Below are 27,384 nucleotides of genomic sequence, written 5' to 3'. Positions count from 1 at the left end.
ACCCGACTGCTCTTCCAAAGGTCCAGAGTTCAAATCCCAGCAACCACATGGTGGCTCACAACCATCCGTAACGAGATCTGACTCCCTCTTCTGGAGTGTCTGAAGATAGCTACAGTGTACTTACATATAATACATAAATCTTAAAAAAAAAAAAAAGAGTGCTCAGGCTGACCAGCCAGGTTCTGTGAACATCGAAAAGTGTCCTCAGGTTGAGCACGCCAATCCAAAACTCTGAAACCCAAACAATGGCATGACATTCAAAAAAGTTTGGACATGGGGCTGTTTGAACTTAGGAATGCTGAACCTGTAAGGTCTCTGTAGATCCTACATCCTAAAAACCTGAAATCTGAGCAACTTCTAGCCCCAAGTATCCCAGAATTTGCACATACATCTGTATGGGTTTACTTGAATTCATGTTATGTTTCAAACCCATTGCCATTAAAGAAAATAATTGATGGCCTAGTCAGCTCAGTAAGCCAGGTAGGCTGGCACAGGCAGCAGTGAACAAGAGTCCTCACCAAACCCCATGTCTCAAACAAGATGGAATGTGAGGTAGGCACTCCAGTTCGCACTATTAAATTATACAAACATGCATCAGCAACAGCCTACGTGGCACTCTGCTGCTTTTACAATCCCAAATCATGGGGTTATGATCTTAAACATTTATGAAATTGTTTAATAATTTTCATCTAATAATTTCAGGATGCTGTGGACTTGAGTAATTCTCTTCTCACTGCTGGATGTAGGGCTGTAAGCCTGTAACCTCAGAGGTGAGAATTTCTCTCCAAATTCAAGGCCAGCCTGGTCTACATAGTAAGTTCTACACTAGTCAGAACTAATGCTGAGCTAAAAACAATACAACCACCCCACCCCCACCCCCAATGCCTTTCTACAAATTAATTCAGAAAAATATTCTTGGATCAGATGAACTAAGCTCCCCTCCCCAAGTCCCCCACCCCATCCCCTGTTCTCAATACATTCCTTTCCCTTTGCTAGATGGCTCCAGACATGCCTGCTTCTTTTCTATTGTAATTTTACCAAGATAATTTATCTGTGTATTCCTAGCAGATTGCAGGAACTCACTATGAAAACAGAATTCACATACACTTTAGTTAAAGGCCAGCAGCATTTGTACTGGTGACTCTGTGTCATATATTCATCCAAATTGAAAAACTGGTGCTGGCAGGACAGTAGTGGCCCACACCTTAAATCTCAGTACTTGGGAGGCAGAGGCAAGTGGATTTCCGTGAGTTCGGGGCCAGCCTGGTCTACAGAGTGAGTTCCAGGATAGTCAGGGCTACACAGAGAAACCCTGTCTCAAACAAACAGAAGGAGAAAAAGAAAAGGAAGAAAAAGAAAACTCTAGATGACAAAATGCAAAGCAGACATCTGCATTCACTTACACAACTGAGGGAGACATGATGGACCTACAAAAAGTCTCCACGGACTGAAGGCAAAAGTGGGGCACACGAGGCCAAGCCAGGCATAGAGCTGACCATACTGAATGAGCACAGTGGCATTTTTGAGAGGCACACAACTCTGCTCAAATGGTAACTGCCCTCAAAATGAGAAACAGAAAAACCAGCACAAGGCAACATTATTATTAGATGTTCCAAGAACCAATCTATCCGCCAAAACTTAGAAGGGAACCGTATTATCATTATAAATGACAATAGTTCTTACTCCCCAAAAGGGATTATTTGAAAGTCAGATGCCATAAAACAACTCACATTCTCAATGAACTGGGTATTAGACAGCATGAGGAAGTCATTGAACACATTATGCAGACGACAATGTGTGGCTTTGGTCTCCTGAATTAATCCATCCACCTGCTTCTTGATTTCATGAGTCCTGGAGATAGTCTGCTGTGAGAATTCCTGTAGAAACTGTAGTAGCTATTTTGAAAAGAAACATACAGAAGTATCAACACTACATGTGGTTCAAAACAAACAAAAAACCCCTCCCCTTTTGCCCCTATCTTAAGAAAAAGGGACGATACTGTTGATCTAAAGTCAGGTGACCCTGGAAAGCATTAAGAAAGCTCATCAGATAAGTTTGTCCAGAGCACAAAACCAGTATCACATTTCTACAGGGATTTAAAGCCCTGTTTGGTTGTCACTCTTCAGAGACCACATAGTGTTACAAAACACCCCATATCCCACTTGTATGAAAGTTCTGAGCTCTTAGGTCCCGAAGTGAGCAGTTCTACTCAAAAATATGTGCTGCCCCATTTAGCCCCAGTTCTAATACAGAAGGGCCTCCGTAAAAACAAAGCAGTCCTTGGAGAGGGCAGAAACAGAATCTGCACAGCAGGATGGCATGGAGGGCAAGGTTGAAAAGCCGCTGCACGGAAGGAAATCCGCGTCTGAGCGGCAGAGTGCTGGGTAGAAGCCCACAGGGCCGCCCTCCCCGGGGTCTGAGATTGCGCCTTTGAATACTGGAGGAAGCGTGTCCCCGAGAAGGGGTAACTACAACTCTGTCCCTCCCTTGGCCCCGGGTCCCCCGCTCACACCGGCGTCAGCCGCCAGAGACCAGTTCTGACTGCTGCGGCGGATCTCCTCCACCGACCAGGGCCGTTCCCACACCGGCTCGGATGCCGGAGGCCGCTCCGAGTCGGGGCTCGTCCGGTTCATCTGCAGCGAGAAGGACAAAAAGAAGAGCTGAGTCTGGGGCGAAGGATCCAGCCCTGCCCTCCTGGGTCGCCGTCCTCACCACGATGACACCGCCACTCAGCAAGCTCCAAAGTGACTACGGGAGTGGCTACCACACTGCCCACCCAGCGCGGTGGGAATCACATGGTTCACGTCACGTGATGATGTCCTCACGTGACCTGGGGCGCAGCCTCTGAGAGGGAGCTATGGGTTAGCAGCTCCTGGGTAATTGGGTTTGGTCAGAGAGGTGTTTAAGCGGCCAGCTCTAAGAGTGCGAAAGAGGCGGGAGGTACCAGTGGGGCCCATGCTGAGGAGTCCCGTGGCCTACCGGGTGGGAGCTGAAGAGGAAGGAGAGAGGAGGACGACTTCCTGGATGTGCGGCGGCTTTATTGATTATGCATGTGATGTGAGACTGGCCCAGGGCCTGCCTCAGTGACGCTCAGTGTGTACATCTGCTAACCGGCTTGGTTTCAGTTCAATGTGGATCCGCTTGAAATTCTTTACCCTCAGCTGAGATTCAAGGCCGGGAGGTGGCAGGATAGAAATCGAAATCCAAAGCTCTCCTGGCTATCCACTAGCACTTCCTTGTTGTACAGACCCCTTTCTGAGTTGTTCTTGCCCAGACGGACTTTTAGAAATAACCCCTTATCTTTCCTTTTTGTGTGCCCGAGAACAAGTTACTTAAGCTTCTTCTATAGACTTTCTTCTGCATATTAAAGAAGCGATACAGCCTGACGTGGCGGCACACACCTTTAATCCCAACACTCGGGAGGCCGAGGCAGGCGGATTTCTGAGTTCGAGGCCAGCCTGGTCTACAGAGTGAGTTCCAGGACTACACAGAGAAACTCTGTCTCGAAAAATAAAAATAAAAAAGAAGCGATAATAGGTGTTAAAACAGATAGTGCCTGGTATATGGTGAGTGCTCACCTTAGATCTGATCATTTCTCCTGTGCAGGTTATTTTTCCAACTTTCAGATTTTGCTTTGTGGCCACCTCTGTTGGCACCTCATTAAAGATTTCTCTTTGGTATACAACAAAGACAAATAAATGAAAACCTGCTCAGATAAATATCTGTACAAGAATGTTCACTGTAGTGTTGATCCATACCCAGAAAGCAGAAGCAATCTAAATGTCCATCAGGTGATGAATGGATAAACAAAATGCTGTAGAGCCACACAATTCACCAAAAGAAATAAAATGCTGATATATGATAGGGCATGAATTAACCTAGAAATACTTTAATTGAAAGAGGTCAGTCATATACATGAGCACAGATTATTCTATTTATATGAAATATCCAGAATGGATCAATCCAGAGAGAGGAAGTAGGTTGGTGGGGGCCAGGGATTGAGGGAAGAAGGGAATGGGGAGTTAACTGCTTGTGAGCAAGTAGTCAGCTGTGAACTACTAAAGCTAGGGAAAAGGCTCGGGGTACTTTAGCATTAGTGTGATGATTACTGTGTTGCTGTTAGGGTGAGCATTAAGATTAGGGTTAGGGCTCGTGTTAGAGTGATGCTTGAGTTAAAGTTAGCTCACGGCAGAACTCCTCACTTTAGTTTTAAAGGCTAGGCATAAAGCAAGTGTTACAGATAGACATTAGATTTAGGGTTATGATTAATATTACGGTTACGGTGATATTTTGGGGTTAGGGTTAAGGTGGCTGTCTTAGTTACTTTTCTGTTGTTATAATAAAAATTACCTCAGAAGCAATTCCTCAAAGGAAGGGTTATAGCTAGGATTTAGTGTTACGGGTAATGCTGAGATAGTTGTGAGTTAGGGTTGGGATAGCGTTAGTCTTCGGGTGAGTGTGTAACACATGAAGGTTTAATTAGGATTAGGGCAGCCTTAATATTCATTACACAGCTGGGTATGGTAGCACACAATTTTTTTATCCCAACCCTGGAGAGGCATATCTAAACTGATACATGTTTGTGTGAAGGCAGCCTGGCCTTAGCGTAGTATTAGTGTTAGGGAAGGGTGTTTGACTAAGGTTAGTTTAAGAGTAGTGTTAATAAAGTTTAGAATACAGTTTGAGGTCATCAAACCCCTTGAGACCTAAGACTTGAGAAGCAGCGGTAGACAGATTATCTGTGAGTTTGAGCTCCAACTTCTCTACAGAGAGAGTTCCAGTCCAGTCAGAGCTACATGGTGGTATGATATCTCAAAAAAATAAATAAATAAAAAGGTTAGGGTCAGAACTAGAATTATAGTTAGGCTTAGGGTTGAGGGTCAGGATCAGGTTAAGGGTTAGGGATTACGGTTAGAGTTAAGGGCTGGTTATGGTTAAATATAGTGGTAAACTTTATACATAATCCTAATCCTTAAATATAATGCTAAACCTAACCATAGTCCCTAACCAGAACCCTAACACTAACTCTACCCCTAATTCTAACCCTACCCTAATCCTAACCATTGCTAAATCTAATCTTAACCCTAAACCATAGTAATAAAGTAACCTTAACCTAACCCCTATACAGAAAATTAACTATAATCTAATCTTGTTCATCTTAACCCTAACCTAAACCAAATACTAACCCTTAATTATAACCTTAAGCCTAAGTTACCGTCGTAGTTAGGATTACTAGTGCTGTGATGAATTACCATGAACAAAAGCAACTTGGGAAGGAAAGAGTTTATTTCACTCACAGGTCCATTTAACAGGTTGTCAAAGGCAGTGAGGGCAGGATCCTAAGCAGGATGGAACCTGGAGGCAGGAGCTGATGCAGAGGCCATGAAGAAGTGCTGTTTATTGGCTTGCTCCTCATGGTTTATTAGGCTTGCTTTCTTAAAAAACCAAAACCATCAGTCCAGGGTTGGCACTGCTCACAATAGGCTGAGCCCTCCCCCCATGGGCCATTAAGAAAATGCCCTAGAGGCTGGCCTACCACCCAATCTTATGGAGTCATTTTCTAAATTGAAGTTCCCTTCTCTCTGAAAACTCTAGTTTGTGTCAAGTTGACATAAAACTAGCCAGCACACTTACCCTAATAGTAATTATTACACTAACATGATCCAAAAATCTAACCCTAACATTAACCTTAGACATAATCCTAAACTGAACCCTAATCAAAACCATGAGCCTAACCCTAAACGTATGTAACAGCAAAACAACGCTCATATTGTTCATAGCTCTAACAAACCCCTTCATCTAATGTAATTGTAAGACTAACTCTAGGCGTAGCTCCAACTAAACTAAAACCATGGCCATGCCCTTAATACCGACCCTAACAATGACAAACCAAACCCTGTGATAGTCTAGACCCCAACATAAACCCTATTCCTTACCCTAACTCTAAATCTCATGTAACTCTAAACCTAATCCTACAGCTTAAGGAAATTAGAACCAGAAAAGTCAAAGTAGCCATAATCGTAACCAGAGTCCTAACCCTAGCCTACTATAAGAATCCTAATCTTGGGCTGGTGAGATGGCTCAGTGGGTAAGAGCACCCGACTGCTCTTCCAAAGGTCCAGAGTTCAAATCCCAGCAACCACATGGTGGCTCACAACCACCTGAAATGAGATCTGATGCCCTCTTCTGGTGTGTCTGAAGACAGCTACAGTGTACTTACATATAATAAATAAATAAATCTTAAAAAAAAAAGAATCCTAATCTTGTACCTTAACCCTAAAATTAACCTTAACCTCTAACATCTAACAATAAACAAACCCTAACTTCTAACCCTACTCCCTAACCTAACTCTCTCATAGGTAGGCCTATATATGCAGCTTTATAAACATATGTATTTCCTAGCTCTGTAATAGATAGGTATATATGTGTAGGGAATACATGTACCTGTATTCCCTAGCTCTCTTCTAAGTACAAATGTGTCCTCTGACTCACATCCATATCTGTATTTCTCAGTTCTGTTACAGGTCAGCCTGTATGCACATTCAGATGCATGCAGTTTTTAAGCATGGTCATATGTTCGCATGAATTGCATGTTCACAGACATGAATTATGCATGGTCACATGTCAATGTATACATGAATGTTCCCATACATGCAATTTCTAAGCCCTGTCTTACATATGTTGTCATATTTTTGTATGTTCTGCCTATGTCTGTACTATGTCTGATCATTCTTTTATGGCAGCATGCGCACAAGTGTTCACACTCATGCAGTTTCTGAGCATTGTCATATGATCTACATACTGGGTTTTACAAAAGCCATGCTACATAATGAGATTCTGTCTCAAGGGAAAAAAAGGGAAAAGGAAAGAGAAAGAAAGAAAGAAATTGGGCCTGAAGATGAAGATGTAGCTAACTTCATAGAAGCTTTGCATTGCATACATGAGACCCTAGAATTGATCCTTCACACCACATAAGCCAGGTATGGTGTTGGCATATACTTGTAATCCCTGCACTGGAGAGGTAGACAGGAGGACCATGAATTCAAGGGCATCCTTGTTTGCATGCTAAGTTTAAGGCCAGCCTGAGCTCAAGAGATTCTGTTTCAATTTTTTTTTCAAGTTTTAGGTATTAAAGACATTATCAAGAGAATAAAAAGGCAACCACAGTTTGGAAGAAAATGTTTGCACATCAACTATCTGATAAGAAGCATGCACAGAGGAGGGGGACATCACATTTGAGACCACTTGAGGATATATACTGAGTACCAGGCCAGCCAAGAGCTAAGTGGCAAGTTCAAAAACAAAAATGAAAATTCATTAAAAAAAAACCCAGGAGCTAGAGATATGTTTCAGTGGTAAAGAATACAACTATCTACAGTATGACATAATCAATAAGCAAACATAGTGTTGACTCTCTACAGTACAAAATTAACCTCACTAGTGGGAGGTAGCCATATGCCACTTCTACTACATGTGATCTCCCCAAAGATCCATGCCAGCAACAATTCCAGTGTCCCCGATGCAATGTAAGTTTTCACTTAAACATGAAGCGACATCAGACAAACCCACTTTGAGATGATTTTACCAGATAAATGATCTGTGCTCTTTACCAATATCAGTGCCATGCAAGATGAAGAAAGACCCAGGAGCTGCCGAAGACCAACGGGGTCTAAAGACATGGCAACTCGGTGCAGCCCAACTCTAAAGAAAAAAAAAATCCAGAGGGACACGGAGACAACGGCAATGCTGTATATCAATTCTTGAATACACAGCACTGCCGCTGTTTTGAGGATGTGACTCAGCTGGTAAAGTAATTGTTTAGTTTGCACAGATCGTGGGTTGAACCCCAGTACTAAATAAACCAAGTGGCATGGTGCACTGAGGATTAGAATTTCAAGCTCAGTCAGAGCTACAAAGCAAATTTGAAAAATGGGAGAGATGACTTAGCAGCTAAGAGCACCAGCTGTTCCTCACAAAGATCCAACATTGGTTCTCAACACCCACTGAAGGCTCACAGTTATCTGTAGGCCCAGCTCCAGGAGATTTGACTCTCTTGTGGCCTTTATGGACACCCGCCCACATGTTATTAAATAGATAAAAAGTAATTTTAAAAAGTGAACTTGAGGGCACTCTAAGATACTCAAGACTCTGACATTTTTTTTCAAGTATGATTATCAACGTTAGATTTGTTGAACTTGCTAATCTAATTTGCTTTCTTTGATGTGATAAAACACTGACCAAAAACAACTTGGGGAGGAAAGAACTTATTTGATTTATAGGTTACAGTCCATCATTCAGAGATGCTAATGCAGAAACCTGGAGACAAGGAATGAGGTAGAAACCATGGAGAAACACGTCTTACTGGCCTCCTTCTCATGGCTCACTCACACCGCTCGCTCTCTTATACAGCCCAGGAATACAAGTCCAGGGGTGTCACTGCACAGTCAGCTGAGCCCGCCCACCTCAATCAGTAATCAAGAAAAAGCCTACAACACAATCTGATGGGGCTGTTTTCTCAAAATGAGCTTCCCTCTTTCCAGCTGACTCTGGTTTTGTGTTGACAAAACTAACCAGCACAATGGCTATGGTGGTAATGGAAGATAGACCCTGCTCTCAGGAAACAAAACTAGAAAAAGAATGCACGCAATGTGACACATGCGCTGTACTCTCAGATGTTTGAGGTGAGAGAAGGGAGGGGAAGAATGACTAAAGAGACATGGCTACCTGCTAAGAAATCTCTAAATCTCAGTAAAGGCTCTACAGGAGTTCTGTGGATTATTCTTTCAAATAAGCTGTGAATCTGCAATTATCTTCTAAGTAAAACAATGGTCCTCAAGAGCAAGCAGCCTCTGTGAGTAGAACTGAAATTCAGTTCAAGATTCTGTTGTCTATCTAGGTAGCCTGATTGCTTCCTTTTTACAGATGGGGATACTGAAAGCCCGAGAAGATATGGGGTTTGCAGTGGATTCCTGCCTGTGTTGTCTGGGGCCTGATTTCAGTGACCCTAGCCTGTGAGTTCCCACTACTCTCATAGGACTGTCCCTGTTGCACAATCTGAGTGTCCTGTAAAGAAACATGACCTAGGGTTTTTCTGATGTATTCTCCAACTCCTTCCTGAACTGGCTGGCTCTCCATGCAAAGCTTCACTTCCGGGTCACTAGGCAATAAAGGCTGAAAGGTCACATTTCATCAGAGGGCCAGCAGACTGGATGACATGGACTTAATTCATCCCTCATTTCATCATCATGGTATCTGTTACAATATCTGTCCTACTTAATGCCTATTCTTCTTTGGTAACCTGCTCCATTTGTGGGAGTGTAGGGAACAACTACGTGATTCTGGGAAATCACAATGGGCCACTCTCGTGGCCACAGTAACTTGGGTTAAGGATAGATATGGACTCACAAGGAGACAATATGAGATTCCTTTGAATGGATTTAAAGGAAGGTAGGACACAGGCCATGCTGTGACAAGCTCTGATGTGAGGCTCAGGAACCAGACAACCACTTTCCCAGCCAGGAGGAGGAAGCTGGTTGGACAGAAGCAAGCTAAGAAAAGCAAAGATGAATAAAATATCCTCAGGTCCAGGTGTTTCTGACACCCACCCTGTGTTCTATAAATATGTCAGTCTTCTTCCAGGAATTGCTCTTATTTTGTGTCAGTTTCTCAGCTGTGCATGCCTGTTACTTGAAAACAAAATCAATATACCTGGGCCCCTGGTCACTAGCTGTGCCACTTGCAAGCCCACCAGACTGGCCCTGCTAGGATAGGAGTGGGGACAAAGGAGGTGCTGTAGAAGCTGTCCTACTGCCTCCAGGTGTCGTGGAGGGCACTGGTGTTAATAACTGTGGACAAGGTTGCTAGTGTTCCCACCTCCATCTTACCTGACATGATGGCTATTCTTGGTTATCAACTTGACTATCTAGAATGGGCTACAATCCAGAAATGGAGGCCACACCTGATCCAGATCTTGATGTTGGAAGACATCGGCTTTTGATCCAGATCTTGAGGTGGGATGATACAGTCTCCTCCTTGCTGACTTCAAGATTTAGAACTCTCATCTCCTTCTCCAGCACCAGGCTTGCTTGGACACTGCCATGCTTCCCACCATAATAATGAGCTAAACTTCTGAAACTGTAAGCCAGCCCCAATTAAATGTCTGCCTTTATAAGAGTTGCCTTAGTGATGGTGTCTCTTCACAGTAAAATCCTAAGATATGTGCTAAGTCTTCTGGAACGTGGCCATGTCCTCCTCCTTTCAAGTAATATCAGGCCATCAGATAAAGACTGTGATTTATTGAGTATCATTAAAAATAAACAAGGAGATGAAGCCTCCTTACTTAAGACTTTGGTGGTGCAAATGAGATGACAGAAAACTGAGCTAAAAAGAAAGGGGAGGGGCTGGAGAAATGGCTTAGTGGTTTAGAATGCTGTCTGCTCAAGATGATTGGGTAGGCTTACACTGCCTGTACCTCCAGTTCTGGGGGTACCTGCTGCCCTCTTCTGGTCCCTAAAGGTATCAGCATAGACACATAATTTATTTTTATTTTATTTTTTTAAATACTCAGCCAACTGTAAAGAGCTATTTAAATAGGATAGATTCATCATTCATTCATTTGATAATTCCCTGCCAAGATCTGCAGAGGGCTAGGGGGTTCACAACAGCTGAAACTTCCCCAGGCTTCTAGAGTTCACCATCCAGAGATGTTTAAGGTGGAAGGTACATGTTTGCTGGACCCAGAAAGGGGGAAGTTCAGGGATGTTTTGAGAGTACTTCGTAAAAGAGAAGAAGAAGCTGACCTGCACTGTGGGTCAGCAAAAAGTTCTCTGAAAAAGAGACATTTAAGGTGAGGCCTCAGGTTACCTATTAGAGAGAAAGATGTACCGGGCACATGGGGTGTGCGTCTGTAGACTCTGAGGTGGGAGAGGGAAAATTTGCATAATAGTTAGAATTCCGAATTATAAGCATATGGTAGATTTCTTGACTCTTTGGAAATAGATTTTTCACAGGGTTTTTGTAGTGTTTTGCCTTTGAGTGGTTTTGCCTGCATGTTCGTATTGCAACATATGCATACAGTGCCCTCAGAGGTCAGAAGGTGCCAGATTCCCTGGAACTGAAGTTACAGATGGTTGTAAAGCGCCACCTGGGGTTGGGAGCTAAACTCAAATCCTCTGCAAGAGCAACACATGCTCTTAATCCCTAAGCCATTTCTGAAGCACAACCCCACCCCCAATTTTTATTTTTTGATTATTATTATTATTGTATATGCATACAGCTGACAGTGCATGTGTGGAGGGAGGTCAACTTTTAAGAGTTAGTTCTCTCCTTCCAAGATAAATAATAAAATAGTTAATCCTTTCTTTGTAACCACAAACTGCTGCCTGCCAGTAAGAGAAGCTGGCTGTGAAAACTACCTTGCTTGCTCACATTTGTTAACCTATAACAACTCGCTTCTTTACGAATGTACATGGGTCCTTAGGAATAATTTATTTACCTGCACTACATAATGTTATTTCTTCTAAAGGTATTGGGGAACATTCTGTTTTATCATAGTCAGTCACTAGAAAGAAAATAGAATGTAATCGCATTGTAATTTTATATTGCTTGAACATTTTGCAAGGATATAAACTATGGTAGAAGAAATAAAGTTGTTGGAACTTTGTTCCATCCATCAAATCTGTATATATGTATGCGTGTAAAGCTTGTGTTAGTGTGTGTCGGAGCTTGCTCCACCCATCATATATGTGTGTGTATGTGTATATATGTACATGAGAAATGTTTGGAGCCTGCTTTTTGGAACTTTGTTCCATCCACCCACCAGGAGTGTGTGCACATGTGTGTGTGTGTGTGTGTGTGTAATGATTGGAGCCTGCTTGTTGGAGCTTTGCTCCATCTATTCAATGTGTGTAAGTATACATGTCTGTCCATCTATCTGTCTGTAGGTTTGCATGCATGCATGCATGCATATATGAATGAAGAAGTTATTGGAGTCTGCCTTTTGCTTCATCCACTCTGTGTGTGTGTGTGTGTGTGTGTGTGTGTGAATTTTCTCTCCTTTTCTTTCTCACCAGACCCTAAGAGTTAAAGGAGTTCAGAGTTTTTCACTGGCCATAGGTAGTGACAGCCTCAGTGAATGAAGCTTTGTTCCCTCAGAGAAAAGAAGTCAGCTGAGTTGTTTCTTGAATCGCTGGCTGCGACGACAGGCAGCAGCCTCCATCAGTTGCTGTCTGGACCAACCCATGAGCTCCTTTTAGCGCTGTTTTCAGCCCTGACCCCATCACTGATGCCATGCCTCCCTGCCTGCCTCAGTTTACCTTAGGTGTCAAAGCTGGTCTTTGACATATCTTAAACTCCAGATCTAGGAAATATAATGGCCTCTGCAGGCACCAGGCATGCACAGGGTGCACACACATATGTGCAGGCAAACATTCATACATTCGAACAAGATCTTCTTATAAAATTACCCAGAGTAGTGTTCACGGATTTTGCAGTGATTTAGTGAAAGTTCTGACATATGTGAGCAACAACTTAAGCCTTTAGTCTCTTCATGTTTATTTCCTATAAAAACTATTATTAAATAACATTTGTTAGTCAACTTTGACTATACTTTTATTTATTTATTTTTTTTTTTTGAGACAAAGTCTCACTACTAAACTAGACTGGCCTTAAATCCCTAAGATCTGCTTGCCTCTGCCTTCTGAATGCTGAGATTAAAGGCATACGCCACCAACCCAAGCTAACAGTGGTTTCTGAATGGTCCCGCGCAAGGGAAATGTTTGAGGGTTAGCAGCACTACTTGGGAAGGATTCAGAGGTGTCCTTGTTGAAGTGGGCGTGGCCTTGTTAGCAGCACTACTTGGGAAGGATTCAGAGGTGTCCTTGTTGAAGTGGGCGTGGCCTTGTTGGAGGAAGTCTGTCTGCTACCTGCTTTGCTGATAGTGTACTAAATCTTGGAAACAGTAAGCAAACCTAAATTAAATACTTTCTTTTCTTAGAATTGTTTTGGTGTCTCTTCACTAAGACATTTAGCTTTTTATTTCTTTTCTTTTGCTTTTAAAAATTAAGTATGGCTAAGGAGAGAAGTATAACAAGTAGGTTACCAGTCTTTAATTTTAGCTACTTAAATGACAGTGTGCATACTGTAGTTTGAATCTGCAAATCTCTAGATGAGTAAAATGTTACCTTTTGTTGGTTAATGGCCATTTTTACATCTTGTGAAATACTTACCAAAGCTTTTTGCCTACTGTTTTATTGGGTTGTTTGTCCTATTATTTAGGGCACAGGAGGTAACTGTGTAGTTCAGCACTTACTTAGCAGGCTAGTTCAATCCTCAGCACTGAAAGAGAAGGCCTTACATATCCTAGAGACAAGACTTTCATTGGATATATTCTACTTCTGAGTTCATTTATCATCAATAATTTGCTTTTTTAATTACTCAAATGTTTATAAACAACATGAATTTTGATAAAATTTAACTTATCAAATAATGTCATGGTTCATGACTTTAAAATAAATCTTTGCCTAACTCAGGGATACAAAGACTTTTCTGTATTTTCTTCTTTCTTTTGAGTCTTATCTTTAGATTTATCACCCATTTTTTTAAAATCAGCTTTTTTTTTTTTTTCCAATGGCATACATGCTTAGCCTTCATTTTCTGATCATTTTCCTTGGTGGCTTTATTCATCCTGCCCCTTACATGTGCAAGCTCATCCTCACCACCCTCAAATCTGAGTCAACCCTGCCACCTCCTTCTCCTTCACCTTTCCTTCAATTTATCAAAATGTATCCATTTTACCCCCAATGTTTTTCTTTTTCTTTTTTTTTTTAAAGATTTATTTATTTATTATATGTAAGTACACTGTAGCTGTCCTCAGATACTCCAGAAGAGGGCATTAGATTTCGTTAAGGATGGTTGTGAGCCACCATGAGGTTGCTGGGATTTGAACTCGGGACCTTCGGAAGAGCAGTCAGCGCTCTTAACCACTGAGCCATCTTGCCAGTCCCAAAGATTTATTTATTTATTGTATATGAGTACACTGTAGCTGTCTTCAGACATACCAGAAGATGGCATCAGATCCCATTACTGATGGTCATGAGCCACCATGTGGTTGCTGGGAATTGAACTCAGGACCTCTGGAAGAGCAGTCAGTGCTCTTACCCGCTGAGCCATCTCTCCAGCCCCCCAATGCTTTTCTCTATGACCACACTGCGTCCTTGCTTTAACCATCTTGCCAGTTGCTTCCTGAATGACCTCCCTCACCCAGGCCCCTTTTCACATGGCTGCATAATAATTTAAAATCAGACATAATAATCAAGTTCCTAGCCCTGCAACCACGGCTGAAGAAAAGCTCAAAGGCTTCCTGAAACTCTCAGAAGTCCCAAACCTTTTTTAAAACCTACCTCTTTTCACGTGCAGTCTAGGTCCTGACTGCAGCATCCTGACCAGTAGCCCCTTAGCTCCCCTTCTGGCCAGGCCTTGTCCTCACCCAGTGCACTCTTTGCCACTTAAGGATTGTTAAAATTGGACTGTAGCTCCATCATCCCCAACTCCCCAACTACATTTCGCCCATTTGGTCTCCACCAGCTTTCAAACTTCACGAGGCCAATGGACTCTGTTTATTCCCGTTTTCCACTCACAGATCCTCCAACACCGGAAGAAGCTTCCCCATCTGGGTGACAGATAATTAAAGAGATGAGCTACTAGGGGTTTCGTCATTGACCTAAAGCCAGTCCGCTAGGTGGAAGGCCCTGGGAGTCAACGTAGAGAGAATATTGTGCGACTCGGGGGAGTGGGTCCCAAAAATTAGCTTTAGCCTGTATAGCAGGACAGCTGGCCTGAGTTACTGAGGCTCTGAGGGCACCCGAAAAGCAGAGAAAGGGGCTGAGGATACGTGGGGTCCAGAGGTGGAAGAGCCGAGAAGCTGAAGAGCCCACGGTTCGAAGGGTTGAGAGGCTAAAGAACGACCAGCCGAGGGGTCGAAGAGCCGAGATGCTGAAATGCTTCCGCGTCTGAACTGCAGGAACAGTCCGGAAAAACTCCGGCGGAGGATGCCACACCACCTGCAGCGCCTCAGCTAACTTGACCTGCGCCCGCGTGGGTGGGCGGGCCCGAGGCGTGGCTACACCTCTGGGTCGGGTCACGCCCCCACGGCGTGCGCGGTCCCGCTCGGCATCGCCTTGCGCATGCGCTGTCGGCGGGAGGCGGAGGTTGTGGGCGGCTGTGGCGACGGGGTGCGCGTTCTCGTTCTAGCTGTCGTTCCCTCGCGCTGGTTCGCGCTCGCGCGCCGGGGCCGTGGCAGCGGCGGCGGAGGCGGCGGCGGCGGCGGCAGCGGCAGCGGCAGCGGCTGAGGCGGGGCGGGGGGGGGGGCGGGGGGGGGGGGGGGGGGGGGGGGCGGGGGGGGGGGGGTGGTCGGGGTGGGGATGGACCGGGCGCGGCGGCGGCAGCTGCAGGAGCCGGCGCTGGAGACCGAGCCGCGGCGCTGGCGGAGACGCCGGCTGTCCGTCGTCTCTCCACCGGTGAGTAGGACTGGCCCAGGCCGTGGGTGGGGACGGGCGATCTCTTTAGCGCGGCCCGTCGCGGTCGCGGGGCCTCCTCGAGGCCTGGCGCGGATCGGACCTTTGGTCGCTCTGGCGGCGCCGAAGCCCCGGGCCTCCGGCCGGACCCCGCGTCTCCGGGCCTTCTGCCTGTCATTGGGACAACCCCCGCCCCCGCCCCCGCTCGGGCACTCTCCCCCGCTCTCCTTTGGGCAGAGCTGAGCGAGGGGCGTGTGAGGACTCGCGCCCAGGCCCAAGGCCTCCGGGCTAGCCGAGGTCTGTGAGACCTCCATCGTCCGGCCCTGCGGTACCCATAAGTTGGCCACCGAAAGTCAGCCCTTGCCACCTGAAACCAGTCTTGCACCTTTTGTTTTTATTTTGAACTCGTGGTTTAACTTGGAGCAGGAAACCCGCTGTCCTGCGAAGAATGGGTGAGATGGGAGTCTAGGTGGTTAGGATGCCCTTTATTAACCCTTTTTGTGGAGAGCAGGGGGCCGCAGTGAGATGCATTTCGCTACAAAACCTGAGATTTCAGCCTCAGCCAAAGTGTGGACGGTGTTGGTCCAGTGATTCAGTGTCTGTCCCACTCCATCCCTGGACAGCGTTGATGGAGATTCCCCTACTGGATCTGCTGCTGGGGCTTCAGGAGGTAGCCCACTTGAGCTCTTGGAGAATATCTCTCTGTGCTCTGGTGTCACGTTTTACCATAGTCTTCATAGATCATAACCAACGTCCAGGCTTAGGTTTTATTGGGAAAAAAAAAACCGACGACCATGCACCCCTTCTAAAATGGTTGTTGTCATAGCCTGTCATAGTTGTCAGAAGATCCATGTGCACATGCGTCCCTGGAATTCCTAAATTGGCTTTTCTTTTAAGGAAAAAAGAAAAAATAGAAAAAAAAAAACACAGTAAAAACCCCAAGATTGATAAAGCAAGTAACAACTTTAAAATATAGCACAAGTTTGATTTGTTCCTCTCTCTGTTCAGTATCTTAAATTTTAGAAATTAAAACTAAACCTTTGTCTTTGAGTGTATAGAATTTGCGTAGAGAAATTGTCACAAAGCTTGGAGGAAACCTTAATAGAAATGGTAAAACATAAAATTCCTCCAGGACCTGGGGTCTTACCCCCTCCCCCCAACTTTCATTTACAGATTGAGACTGAAATTGTGAGTGGGCGGTAGTTTTACCAGTGTCTCATAACAGAGGTACTTAGAGGTGGGATTTTAGATCAACAGTACCATGCCCTCCACCAACAGAATTGTTGGTGTGTTTTTTGAACTCACACACCCACTCTATGGCTACTAGAGAAAAATTAAAAAGCTGCTTCTGGTTTGTGGGTGGTAACCTTTTAATTTCTAAAGAATTTTCATCTGCTTACAGACTAGATAGTTGATGAGCCCCATAGGAAAATTCTAGATATTAAAAATTCATTAGTACATGATTTAGATATCTTGTCATTATGGACGCTTATTAAAGACTTGTCGTGGTATCAGTGCCATGTCCTTTGTATGGGAAATGAGATTTCTCAGAGTATTTGCATCTTAAGATAAACAGAAGCACAAACAGTGACAGTGGTTATGTCACCTCTCAGTTGTTGAGTCTTTCATGAGCATAAACCTTCTGGAGTTTCAGTGTCTTGGACTAATTGGTGAACACCAGTAATTTGAACTGTTTGGTTCATCTCTACTGGAATAATACCCCTTTTCTATAGGAGAAAGCATAAACTCAAGAACATTTATGAACCATTCACTCATTCACCAGATATTTACTGAGCCTTTACTTTGTCCCAGAATTCTTTTTAGATTATAATAAAGGAACAGAACAAGGCTTTTGCCTCAGTAAGCTGCATTCTGGGTGTGGAGCAGAGGAAGAGACAACAAATAAGCAGGCATGACCATTTCAGGGACTATAAGACAGTAGGCAGTAAGCTCTTTGGGTTTGTTGTTTGTTTGTTTGTGAAGAAGAAAGTAAATATTCTAGCTTTGAGGCACACAGCCTCTGTTGTAGCCATGCAATTATTGTTTCAGTATGTGCAGCAACAGACAGAAAGTAAACTGGCATGTCTATTTTCCAGTTAAACTTGGACCCTGAAGTTTGAATTTCACCCAGTTTTCACATGTCATGAAATGCTCATCCTTTCCTCTTTCACCCATGTAAATATGTAAAACTAATCTTGGTTTACAAGCCACATAGAAACCTGGGGGAAGCTGAAACTAGATTTGTATAGAAAAAGTTTGCAGGTCCCTAATGAGGATTATGATAAAAAAACAAACAAAACACTAGTATGACAGGTAACTAGGGGCTAGGTGGAGGGTTGCTGAGAGAAGCCTTGCTAGGGAGAACTTGAATTGTGGCCTGAAAGATGGAAGAGCTTTTCTGACAGGTGGAAGTGTGAAGAAACGACCATGTTCCTTGCATCGAATTCCCCATATACCATGCCACTTTTGCTTTTGTGCCCGTATGTATGTATGTATGTATGTATTCCATGTATATCATGGCATGTGTGTGGAGGTCAAAGGATAACTTCTGAGAGTTGGTTCTCTTACCAGGCTTAGCAGTAAGTACCTTTATTCACTGAGTCATCTCACTGGCCCAACCTTTGGGTCTTTTTTCATCCTGTTATATTCAACTAGCTTATTGCTGTTCCCCACCAAATGTAAAAAATCTTGTTAAAGAAATTTTTTTTGTTTTTGTTTTTTTGAGACAGGGTTTCTCTGTGTAGCGCTGGCTGTCCTGGAACTCACTTTGTAGACCAGGCTGGCCTCGAACTCAGAAATCCGCCTGCCTCTGCCTCCTGAGTGCTGGGATTAAAGGCGTGCGCCATCACGCCCAGCTAAGAATTTTTTTGTGTGTGTGTGTCAGGGTTTCTCTCTGTAGCCCTGGCTATTCTAGAGCTATGTAGACCAAGCTGGCCTTGAAGAGCTCAGAGCTTCTGTCTGTTCACTACCATGCCTAGTTATTATAAAATCTTAAAAGTTAAAAAAAAATTAATTCTCACGTAGTTGCTTTCTTTAAATGTTTAGAGTGGTTTTCTAGCCTATATATGAACAGCTTTAATGATAAAAAAATTCATGACTTCCAGGTAGTCTATGCTGTTATAAATGTAATTATTAGAATGTTTGTTCTATGAGATTGATCTTTTTATCTGGGAGGGAACCTGCAAGTGGTTGTACCTCATTCCAGGCTTAGGCTCCAACATTGGTGTGTGGACAAAAATCACTCACATAAAGTGCAAACTGTAATTGACAACCCTTTAAACTGCTCAGAAAATAGTGTGCATTTTTTGTATATATCATCATTTAGAGTTCTTGGAGACTCCGAGCTTCACTGGAGGAAGAAACAGGAGAAAGGAATTTTTATGCAGATATGCAGGCCTCCAAACCCTTTGCTTTTAAAAATAGTTACCTAATCTCTAGCAGAGTGTGGGAGATGGAGAATTCCAATGGATTACTAACTTCATTCAGACTTTAATTCTATTGTTACATTAAGTCTACCTCACATTAATAAATGCTTATAGCTTACTGTGAATATTAAGGTGACTTGTAGGTAAGGACATGCATGCGACAAAAAGTAGCAATATATGAATCCCGTCCTGTGAAAAGTTGAGAAAAACTTGGCCACCTGCTTCCTGTCTTCCCTATTGGTATTTCCTGTTACAGCTTTAGGGAACAGCTGTCACTTTCTTTGCCCTTGACTATTGGTCACATCTTACAGAAGTCAGTTGTGTGTTAAATGGGTGCATGATGATTATTTTTGCCACATGGCTCTTAAAGTATTTGAGCATTGCCATCATGTTGCCATTCAACTTTTTACATTTTAGGGATGCTTTTTGTTTGTTTGTTTTTTTTTATCAAAGGGAGATGTTTTTACATTTTCTTTTTTTTTTTTTTTTTCATTTCTGTTTGCCTTTTTCTAGTTACTTTACCATATGGATTGTTCTTATGTATGTTTTCTATTTATCACTTCTTTACTTTGGTGCCCTGAAGTATATGTTATGATGCAAACTCAAGTTTGATCTCCTTCCTGAAGCCTTCTCTTAAATCTCAGACCTTTATATTCCTACCACTTCTCAGACTTTTGGCTGTCTGTGATCAGGTGCAGACTTTTATGTTTCTCCACTGTCACTTCTATCCTTTAATGCTTTCTTATATTCTGTTTCATGTGCACTATCACTACTTCACATTAAGACCTTCATGAAGGCAAAGATCATATTTTAGGCATTTTTCTTTTCTTTTGTGGTTCTGGGGTTCGCACCCAGAGCCCTGTGCATGCTAGGCAAACACTCTACTACCAAGTAACATTTATAGCTTTTCTTTTGGTGTGTGTGTGTGTGTGTGTGTGTGTGTGTGTTTGTGACTGTGTATGTGTTTGTCTCCTTCTGTGTGTACGTGTCTGACTGTCTCTGTGTTTGTGTGTCTCAGATCCACTGAGTAAAATAACAGGCATATATTCCATCACAAAGTGTTTTTTTTAATTCTTTAAAATTAAACTTATTTTAAGGATATTGGATTCCAGAAGTATTATGAAGCTAGAACTGAGAATTCTTGACTCTCTTGTACTGTTTTCTCTTTTATCAGCATCTTACATTAATGTGCTTTTGTTACATTTAATGAATCAATATCAGTAGATTATTCTCTCTTCCCAGCCCTTTTCCTAATGCCCCTTTCCAGTCCCTAGATCCCACCAAGGATACCTCATTACACTCAGTAGTTCTTCCATCTCCCCTCCTCTTTTGCTTGGGATAATTTCCCAGTCATTTCTTATACTTTTGAAATGACTGTTCAGATGTTTTTGTAGCATGCCTTTCAATTAGGGTTTGTCTGTTTCTGTCATAGTTAGACAGGTGTGTAATGTGGCTTTGGAAGGAAGATCACAGAGGTTAAACATAATTTTTTAGAAAGACTTTTGAATATTTTTGGGTTTGGGTATGTCCATTTGAGTGCATTTACCTGTGGAGGCCAGAAGTAGGCGTCAGATTCTCTGAAGCGAGAGTTACAGGCAGTTGGATGTGAGTCTTCTACTAAGTGCTGTTAACCACGAAGTCATCTTTCCAAACACCTAGAATATTATTCTTATCAGCTGTCAAGGCTGTAGCAATTCAGTGTTGATGTTAATCTGCATTACCTGCCTGGGAAAAAGTCCCTATGCCCAGGTCACATAGGAATGAAAAGTTCACTTATTTTTGTTTGTCAGACTGTTCAAGCTCCAGGAGCTCTTTTGCTCAGCTTCTTTACATGTCCCACGGTTGTATATATGTGTTTCATTTCTCACTTTCCTACAGTGTGAGATGTCCAAGACTCAGCCTGTAGGTTTTCTAGTCCAGTCCTATAAATGAGTTGCCTTGATCCTAGAAGCCATGGTGTGGTTGTTGGGTGTGCTTATTTGCTCCTGGAAAGTTGTCGCTCCCAGACTCTCAGATGATGGAGAAAGGAGTTGATGCAGCATGCAGTCTCTGCACCATGTTATCACTAAGTATTTCTGTGTATAAAAATACTAGAGCTGTGACTCTACTAAAGCAAACAGAAGGGCCCACTGTCCCTAACTCTTAACCACATTCTCCTCCTTATTAACTGAATTTTTATTTTATTTTATTTTATTTTATTTTATTTGTTAGTGTATGGGTGTTTCATCTGCATGTCACATGTGTGCATTGTCCATGGTGGCCAAAAGAGGGCATTGGATTCACCTGGGACATTATAGATGATTTTTAGCTATGATGTGGGTACTGGAAATGGAACCTGGGTTTTATATTGATTTGGCAAGTATTGTGAAAAATAATAGAACCAAGAATTGGCTAGGAGGCTGTTGGCTGTTAGCAGCCCTTTCTCTTTAGGTTATAGGCTGACTGGAATGACACATGAAATTCTAGTCTTGATTTTTCAAAGGGGCTTAGGAAAGTTTTTTGTGTTATTCCTGTTCATTCTCAATTAGAGAATTCATTCTCAAGTATCCAGTGTATGTGGCTCCTTTAGTCAGATAGGGAGAGTGGACGGGGTGGCTAGATCCAGCTTGGTATAAGCCTTATGGAAGACTACTTTTTCTTCATTTATTTATTTAAAGGCACTGTTGAGTACTCTAATATCTGCTGGTTCTGTTCTAGGTTTTTAAGATCTAATGTGTAAAAATTTGTGTCTTATTAGAGTTTATGTTCTAGTGGATATGCAGTAGCAGATTGAGGCCAAAACTAGTTTGTAAACTTTGGCTAGTACTGTCATAATGCAGTGGGTTTCAGAAAGCCCAGGGAGGGTCGTTTTACAGACATTGTGGGGAAAACAGGAAGCAATTGAGCAGTTTCCTGACAGACGTGATTGTGCAGGGAGATTAAGGTCACCAAAGTTTATTCTCTCCTTTTTAAGATTCTTCTGTGCATTGGCAGTTGATGAGAGTGATCCTGTGGCATTTCAAATCAGCAGCAAGACATTATAGTCAAGACAGTATGCCAGATGATGGTATTTAGACAATAATATTTAAGAATCTCCTTGACAGGTCTTTCTAATGCATAATGTAATTCCTAAAGTGGTTTTGTTTTTAATAATTTTTTAATACAATTATTTTATATATAGACATGCCTATTCCCCACAGAAGTCACCTTGGGTCCCCTGAGAAAGCAAGTACTTTTAACTGCTGTGTCATTTCTTCAGCCCCCTGGTTTGAAAAGGGCATCAGCTCCACTGGAACTGGAGTAACAGATTCTTATGAACCATCATGTGAGTGTTAGGAACCGAACCCAAGTCCTCTGCAAAAGCAACAGATGCTCTTAACCACTGAGCCCTTTGTTTGATTTTTGTTTTGTTTTGAATTTTTTTTAAAGACAGGATCTCATGTCGTCCTAGCTGGGCTCAAACTCCCCATATAGTAGAGGACAACTTTGAAATTCTGAACTCCTGCCTCTACTTCCCTAGTATGGGATTACAGGCCTGCCCCACCATACCTGGCTTAGTGGTGCTAGGGAAGGAACCCAGAACTTTGTACATGCAAGACATGTACTCTCTCATCTGCTCTACATCCCTAGTCCCCAAAATGGTTTTGAGATATAAATTTAAAATGATAATAATAAATTTATATGTGTATGTCTGTGTCTCTGTATGGGTATCCTCAAAGTCCAGAAGACAGTGTCTTATCCAGTCCTCTGGAGCTAGAGTTGTGAGCCACCTAATGTGAGTATTGGGGACTAAACTTGGGTCCCTGGGAAAACAGCAAATGCTCCTAACTGTCGCATTTCTCCAGCCCCCTGGTGTGAATGTTTTCTTAAACTATACTTTCTTTAACTATGTCTGGAGTAGAGCATGTGCATCTATCTGGAGGGGAAAAGACAGCTTGCAGGAGTTGGTTCTTTCCTTTTACCGTGTGAGTTCTGGGTATTAAACTCAGGTCCTTAGACTTATTGGCAAGTACTTCTACGAGCTAAGCCATCATGCTGCTGCTTCTTCTTCTTTTTTTTTTTTAACTTCTAACTTTGATTTGAGTAGGTATACCAAAATTTTGAAACCATTCAGAAATGACACTTTCCTGTTTTGTTTTTGATTTTGTTTTTTCAGGACAGGGTTTCTCTGTAATCCTGGCTGTCCTGGAACTCACTCTGTAGACCAGCCTGGCCTTGAACTCAGAAATCCCCCTGCCTCTGCTTCCCAAGTGATAGGATTAAAGGTGAGCGCCACCACTGCCTGGCAACACCTTCCTTTAATCTCTGATTCACAACACAATTTTAAACCAGTATTTGTATCTTCCATATATTTTATATACACACATACATCTGTATTTATATTTTACCTTAAAAAAACACCCTCAGAAGCCCACTTACTCAAATACTTTGACCTTTTGAGGGTTGTTGGGTTTTTGTTTTGTTGTTTTTGTTGTTTTTCTTTGGTTTTAATTAAGATAGATTACTATTGACAAATTAATTGTCTTTTTAAACAGCTGTATACTGTATCATGCTGTTCTATTGAATTCCATCAGTAGGAGTGTACCACTTAGGACAAACTCAGTAGTAAACGGCCACAGCAAACTAAATTCAGTTATTGATTGAATCAGTGAAGAATTAGTGATCTCATAAGACAGATGCAAGAAGACAGGTAATTCAGAACTAGTTTACTGTCTTAGTAATGTATAAGATTTAGATATTGTATTTTGCCTTTTATTCTTGTCCCAGCTCCATGCTGGCTTTGCAGCAGCCTCATATCACCATATGTTTGTAAAATGTTTGTCTCATCTCTACTTATCATAGCTAATAGCATTTAATGCAGGCAATGGAGGGCAAAATAGTTTTCTGCTTAGAAAGTGATTTCAATATAAATGAAGAGAAAATAATTTCTAGAAGTCTCTCAAACAGTACTCTGTGAACTCCAGTGTTAAAAACTCAAATTCAGGGTTTCTTGAGTTTGGAATGGGCCTTAAGAATTTGTATTTCGCCGGGTGGTGGTGGCGCACGCCTTTAATCCCAGCACTTGGGAGGCAGAGACAGGCGGATTTCTGAGTTCTAGGCCAGCCTGGTCTACAAAGTGAGTTCCAGGACAGCCAGGGCTACACAGAGAAACCCTGTCTCGAAAAACCAAAAAAAAAAAAAAAAAAAAAAGAATTTGTATTTCTATCACATTCCCATTCGATCCTAATGTTATGGACCAGCAACCATGCTTTGAGTTTGAGTTTAAGTTATTCACTACCCTGTATAATATTTCCTACTTTTCCTTGGAGATTGAATTATTGTTACTGACCCTGACTGTATCTGGAAAATCAACAACCATGAACAAAATATAAGTTCTTACTAATAAGCTAACAAATGACAATACTTCTGTTATTAGTAATAGTGCTTCCATGAATATCCGTGTGCTAAAGAAAAGATAGATGTAGTTAATATTTTCTAAATTTTGTTTAATTATATTCTGTGTGTGAGTGTTCTTGTCTGGTTGTATGTCTGTGTACCATTTGCATGCCCAGTGCCTGTGAAGGCCAGAAGAGGCATAGGGTCCCCTGGGAATTACAGATGGTTGTGAGACATTATGTGAGCGCCAGAATCAAAACTGGGTCCTCTGAAAGAGCAACAAGTGCTCTTAACTACTGAGCCATTGTGTAGTTAAATCTTCTTCCTCCCTCCCTCCCTCCCTCCCTCCCTCCCTCCCTTCCTTCCTTCCTTCCTTCCTTCCTAACTTTTTTTGAGAAAGGGTTTGTTACTTGATTTTACAGTGAAAAATATATAAGATGTAATTTCTCATCTGCTACTGAGGGTAGGCTCAAATGTTTTGTAGTTCTGGCTGTCCTGGAACTCACTCTGTAGACCAGGCTGGCCTCGAACTCAGAAATCCACCCGCATCTGCCTCCCAAGTGCTGGGATTAAAGGCGTGCGCCACCACTGCCCTGCTCATTATTTTCTTAATTGAGGTCTCAGATCTTTTCTCCCACATGAAAAGGGTAACTTAGTCTTTCATTTCCTGTCAACTGACTATTGTTTGTTTCTTTTTTCATTATCAGTCACTTGTTCTTTTTTCCTGAGAATTTGTAGAAATCAACCTATTACTAAGGGCGTTGCTTCTGTCTTTGTCCATTTGCTAATAGGTGACATAATTTGCTGTTGAGTTTGATTGAGATTATATATACTGGGTGTAAACTCTGCTGCTATAAAGGTCTGTAGATCTAGATCTTAAATGACAGTAAATGTGCTTGGCAAAGATTTGCAGTCACTACTCAAACAGGGAGAATTAGTTAAGTGTTTAATATGCAGCATCAAAGAAAGTGTAGCTAATAAAATGAAGATGGAGCCAAGTAGATAGAAAGTATGAAAGCAGTAGGAAGGTGTAACAGAAATGTAAGGGTTATTACACGACCTTCTGGCTCAGAGTGAATTGGTATGCCATAAAAATGAAATTTACTTGCCAGACATTTAAATTCTGCAGTGTGACTTGACAAAACATCACTTTTCTGATAGGAATACGATTCTTTTAAAATAAAAATTACATTTATTTATTGTGTATGTCTGTATGTATGGGGTATGCATGTGCCTCAGTATACATACATGTGGAGGTTCAGAGGACAATTTGTGAGTTAGATCCTGTCCTCTATCATGTGATTATCAGGTCTTCAGGCTTGGCAGATTGTCCTTAACTACTGAGCCATCTCTCTAGCTATTATTATTGCTCAAATAGGTCTTTTTAAAAAAAATTTCAAAGCTACAAAACTTAAGGTGAATTGTATGATACTGCTGTGAAAAGGGCAAATGTGATGAATATTTACAGATGCATGGAACTAGATAAAGAGATGGTATGACCATGGTCCCTGCACAAGACGGAATGGCAAGAGCTCTGGGTAGTGTATTCAATGAACGTTTGAGGAATTAGAAAACCTAACTAAATATATTTCAAACAAGAGGGTGTAGTCCTCTCCAGAGAACAGATAGTAGGCAGAAGCTTCTGCAGAGATTGCAGTTATCCCATTGTGGGAAACAGCTTTCGCCTAGTAATGGTATGTCAGTCTACATTTCTGCCTAGCTGATGGGTTGCTGGAATGTTGCCAATATGGTGCTCAGTCCCAGTCCAAGTTCCTCAGGGTGAGAAACAGCAAGATCTGGGATGGATGTTGTGGCTCCCAATCTCCTGTGTATCGACACCACTGGACTGTGAGGATTTGAGAATAGTAGTTTCCAGCTTCTTGTGTGCCCAGACACTGCTCTAGGAACAGGGGTTCTGCAGGCCCGCACTTCTGTGCACCAGGCAGTTCCAAATGAGTGCTGAAAGTATAAAGAGGCTGGAAAAGAGGCCTTCCCCAGAAGATTTAGGTATGCCTCTTCATGAAGCTGCACCTCCAGTGGCTGTCTTTTGTTTTTGTTTTATGTTTTGTTTTTGTTTTTGTTTTTTTTGTTTTTTGTTTTTTTTTGAGACAGGGTTTCTCTGTGTAGCCCTGGCTGTCCTGGAACTCACTTTGTAGACCAGGCTGGCCTCGAACTCAGAAATCTGCCTGCCTTTGCCTCCAGAGTGCTGGGATTAAAGGCGTGCATCACCACGCCCAGCTCCGGTGGCTATCTTTGATGAAGGAGATGGTCTTTGCTTGTTCAAACTGCTTTATTTATGGTGGAGGTAAATGTATACATCTTACTCAGGGTGAACCAGGAAGAGATGCCCAGAAAGGGAAGCTCATTGGCTAAACACTCAGAGCCTATCTAGATAACCTCAGTAACATGGAGAACTCTAGGTTTTATGCTATGTGATCAGTTGTCATGGTCTCTTAGTGGGGCATCTTGGTTACATGTTTCAGGATAGGTAGAGCCTGGCTGGGAACTGGTTGTAGTGCCTGCTGTCCTCAACTATGAGATATACTAGCATTTTGAACCTGCTTCAACCTTACCAGTTCTGTCTGGTGGCATTGTCCACTTGCCTCAAATAGTATACTAAGCCCTGGGGTCTCTGTTTAGGCCCAGGGACTGTGTTGTGATGATGCTGTGAAAGGTGTCCTACAGGAACATAGGTTATACCATAGCTTCTCTCCCTCCCAGCTCCTAAGATTTTCTGATCTAGCCAGGCGTGGTGGCGCACGCCTTTAATCCCAGCACTCGGGAGGCAGAGGCAGGAGGATTTCTGAGTTCGAGGCCAGCCTGGTCTATGAAGTGAATGCCAGGACAGCCAGGGCTACACAGAGAAACCCTGTTTCAAAAAACAAAAAACAACAAAAAAAAATTTTTCTGATCTCTTTTCTCAGTGCTAATATTGATAGTGACTAATGGAAGTCTTACTGACTTTCGAATAATACAGTACTTTAAACAAAGAGGCAGGGTTTTTTTTGTTTTGTTTTTTTTGTTTTTTGTTTTTGTTTTTGTTTTTTTGTTTTTCCAGACAGGGTTTCTCTGTGTATCCCTGGCTGTCCTGG

The 27,384-nt window shown here is 42.5% G+C and overlaps 2 protein-coding genes across 3 annotated transcripts in view; one reads left to right on the top strand and one right to left on the bottom strand.

The window, feature by feature from the left end:
* Washc2c (WASH complex subunit 2C) overlaps window positions 1-2,804 on the bottom strand; it is a 54,436-nt gene extending 51,632 nt beyond the window's left edge. The window contains exons 1-3 of one of the 2 annotated variants that reach the window (XM_021164675.2): window positions 2,713-2,804; window positions 2,511-2,633; window positions 1,731-1,895 (exon numbers count right to left, since the gene is read on the bottom strand). In XM_021164675.2, the coding sequence (XP_021020334.1) occupies window positions 1,731-1,895; window positions 2,511-2,633 (288 nt within the window). In that variant the 5' untranslated portion in view covers window positions 2,713-2,804. The remainder of the gene's footprint in view (window positions 1-1,730; window positions 1,896-2,510; window positions 2,634-2,712) is intronic. The other variant, XM_021164676.2, reaches the window with a different exon arrangement.
* Window positions 2,805-15,419: 12,615 nt separating this feature from the next.
* Tmcc1 (transmembrane and coiled-coil domain family 1) overlaps window positions 15,420-27,384 on the top strand; it is a 185,370-nt gene continuing 173,405 nt past the window's right edge. Inside the window, exon 1 of the mRNA XM_021164597.2 lies at window positions 15,420-15,515. The gene's annotated coding sequence lies outside the window, so the exon portion shown is untranslated. The remainder of the gene's footprint in view (window positions 15,516-27,384) is intronic.

Source organism: Mus caroli, chromosome 6, assembly GCF_900094665.2.
Source record: "Mus caroli chromosome 6, CAROLI_EIJ_v1.1, whole genome shotgun sequence".
Lineage (NCBI taxonomy): Eukaryota > Metazoa > Chordata > Mammalia > Rodentia > Muridae > Mus > Mus caroli.
This window is presented reverse-complemented; position numbering and strand designations above follow the sequence as displayed.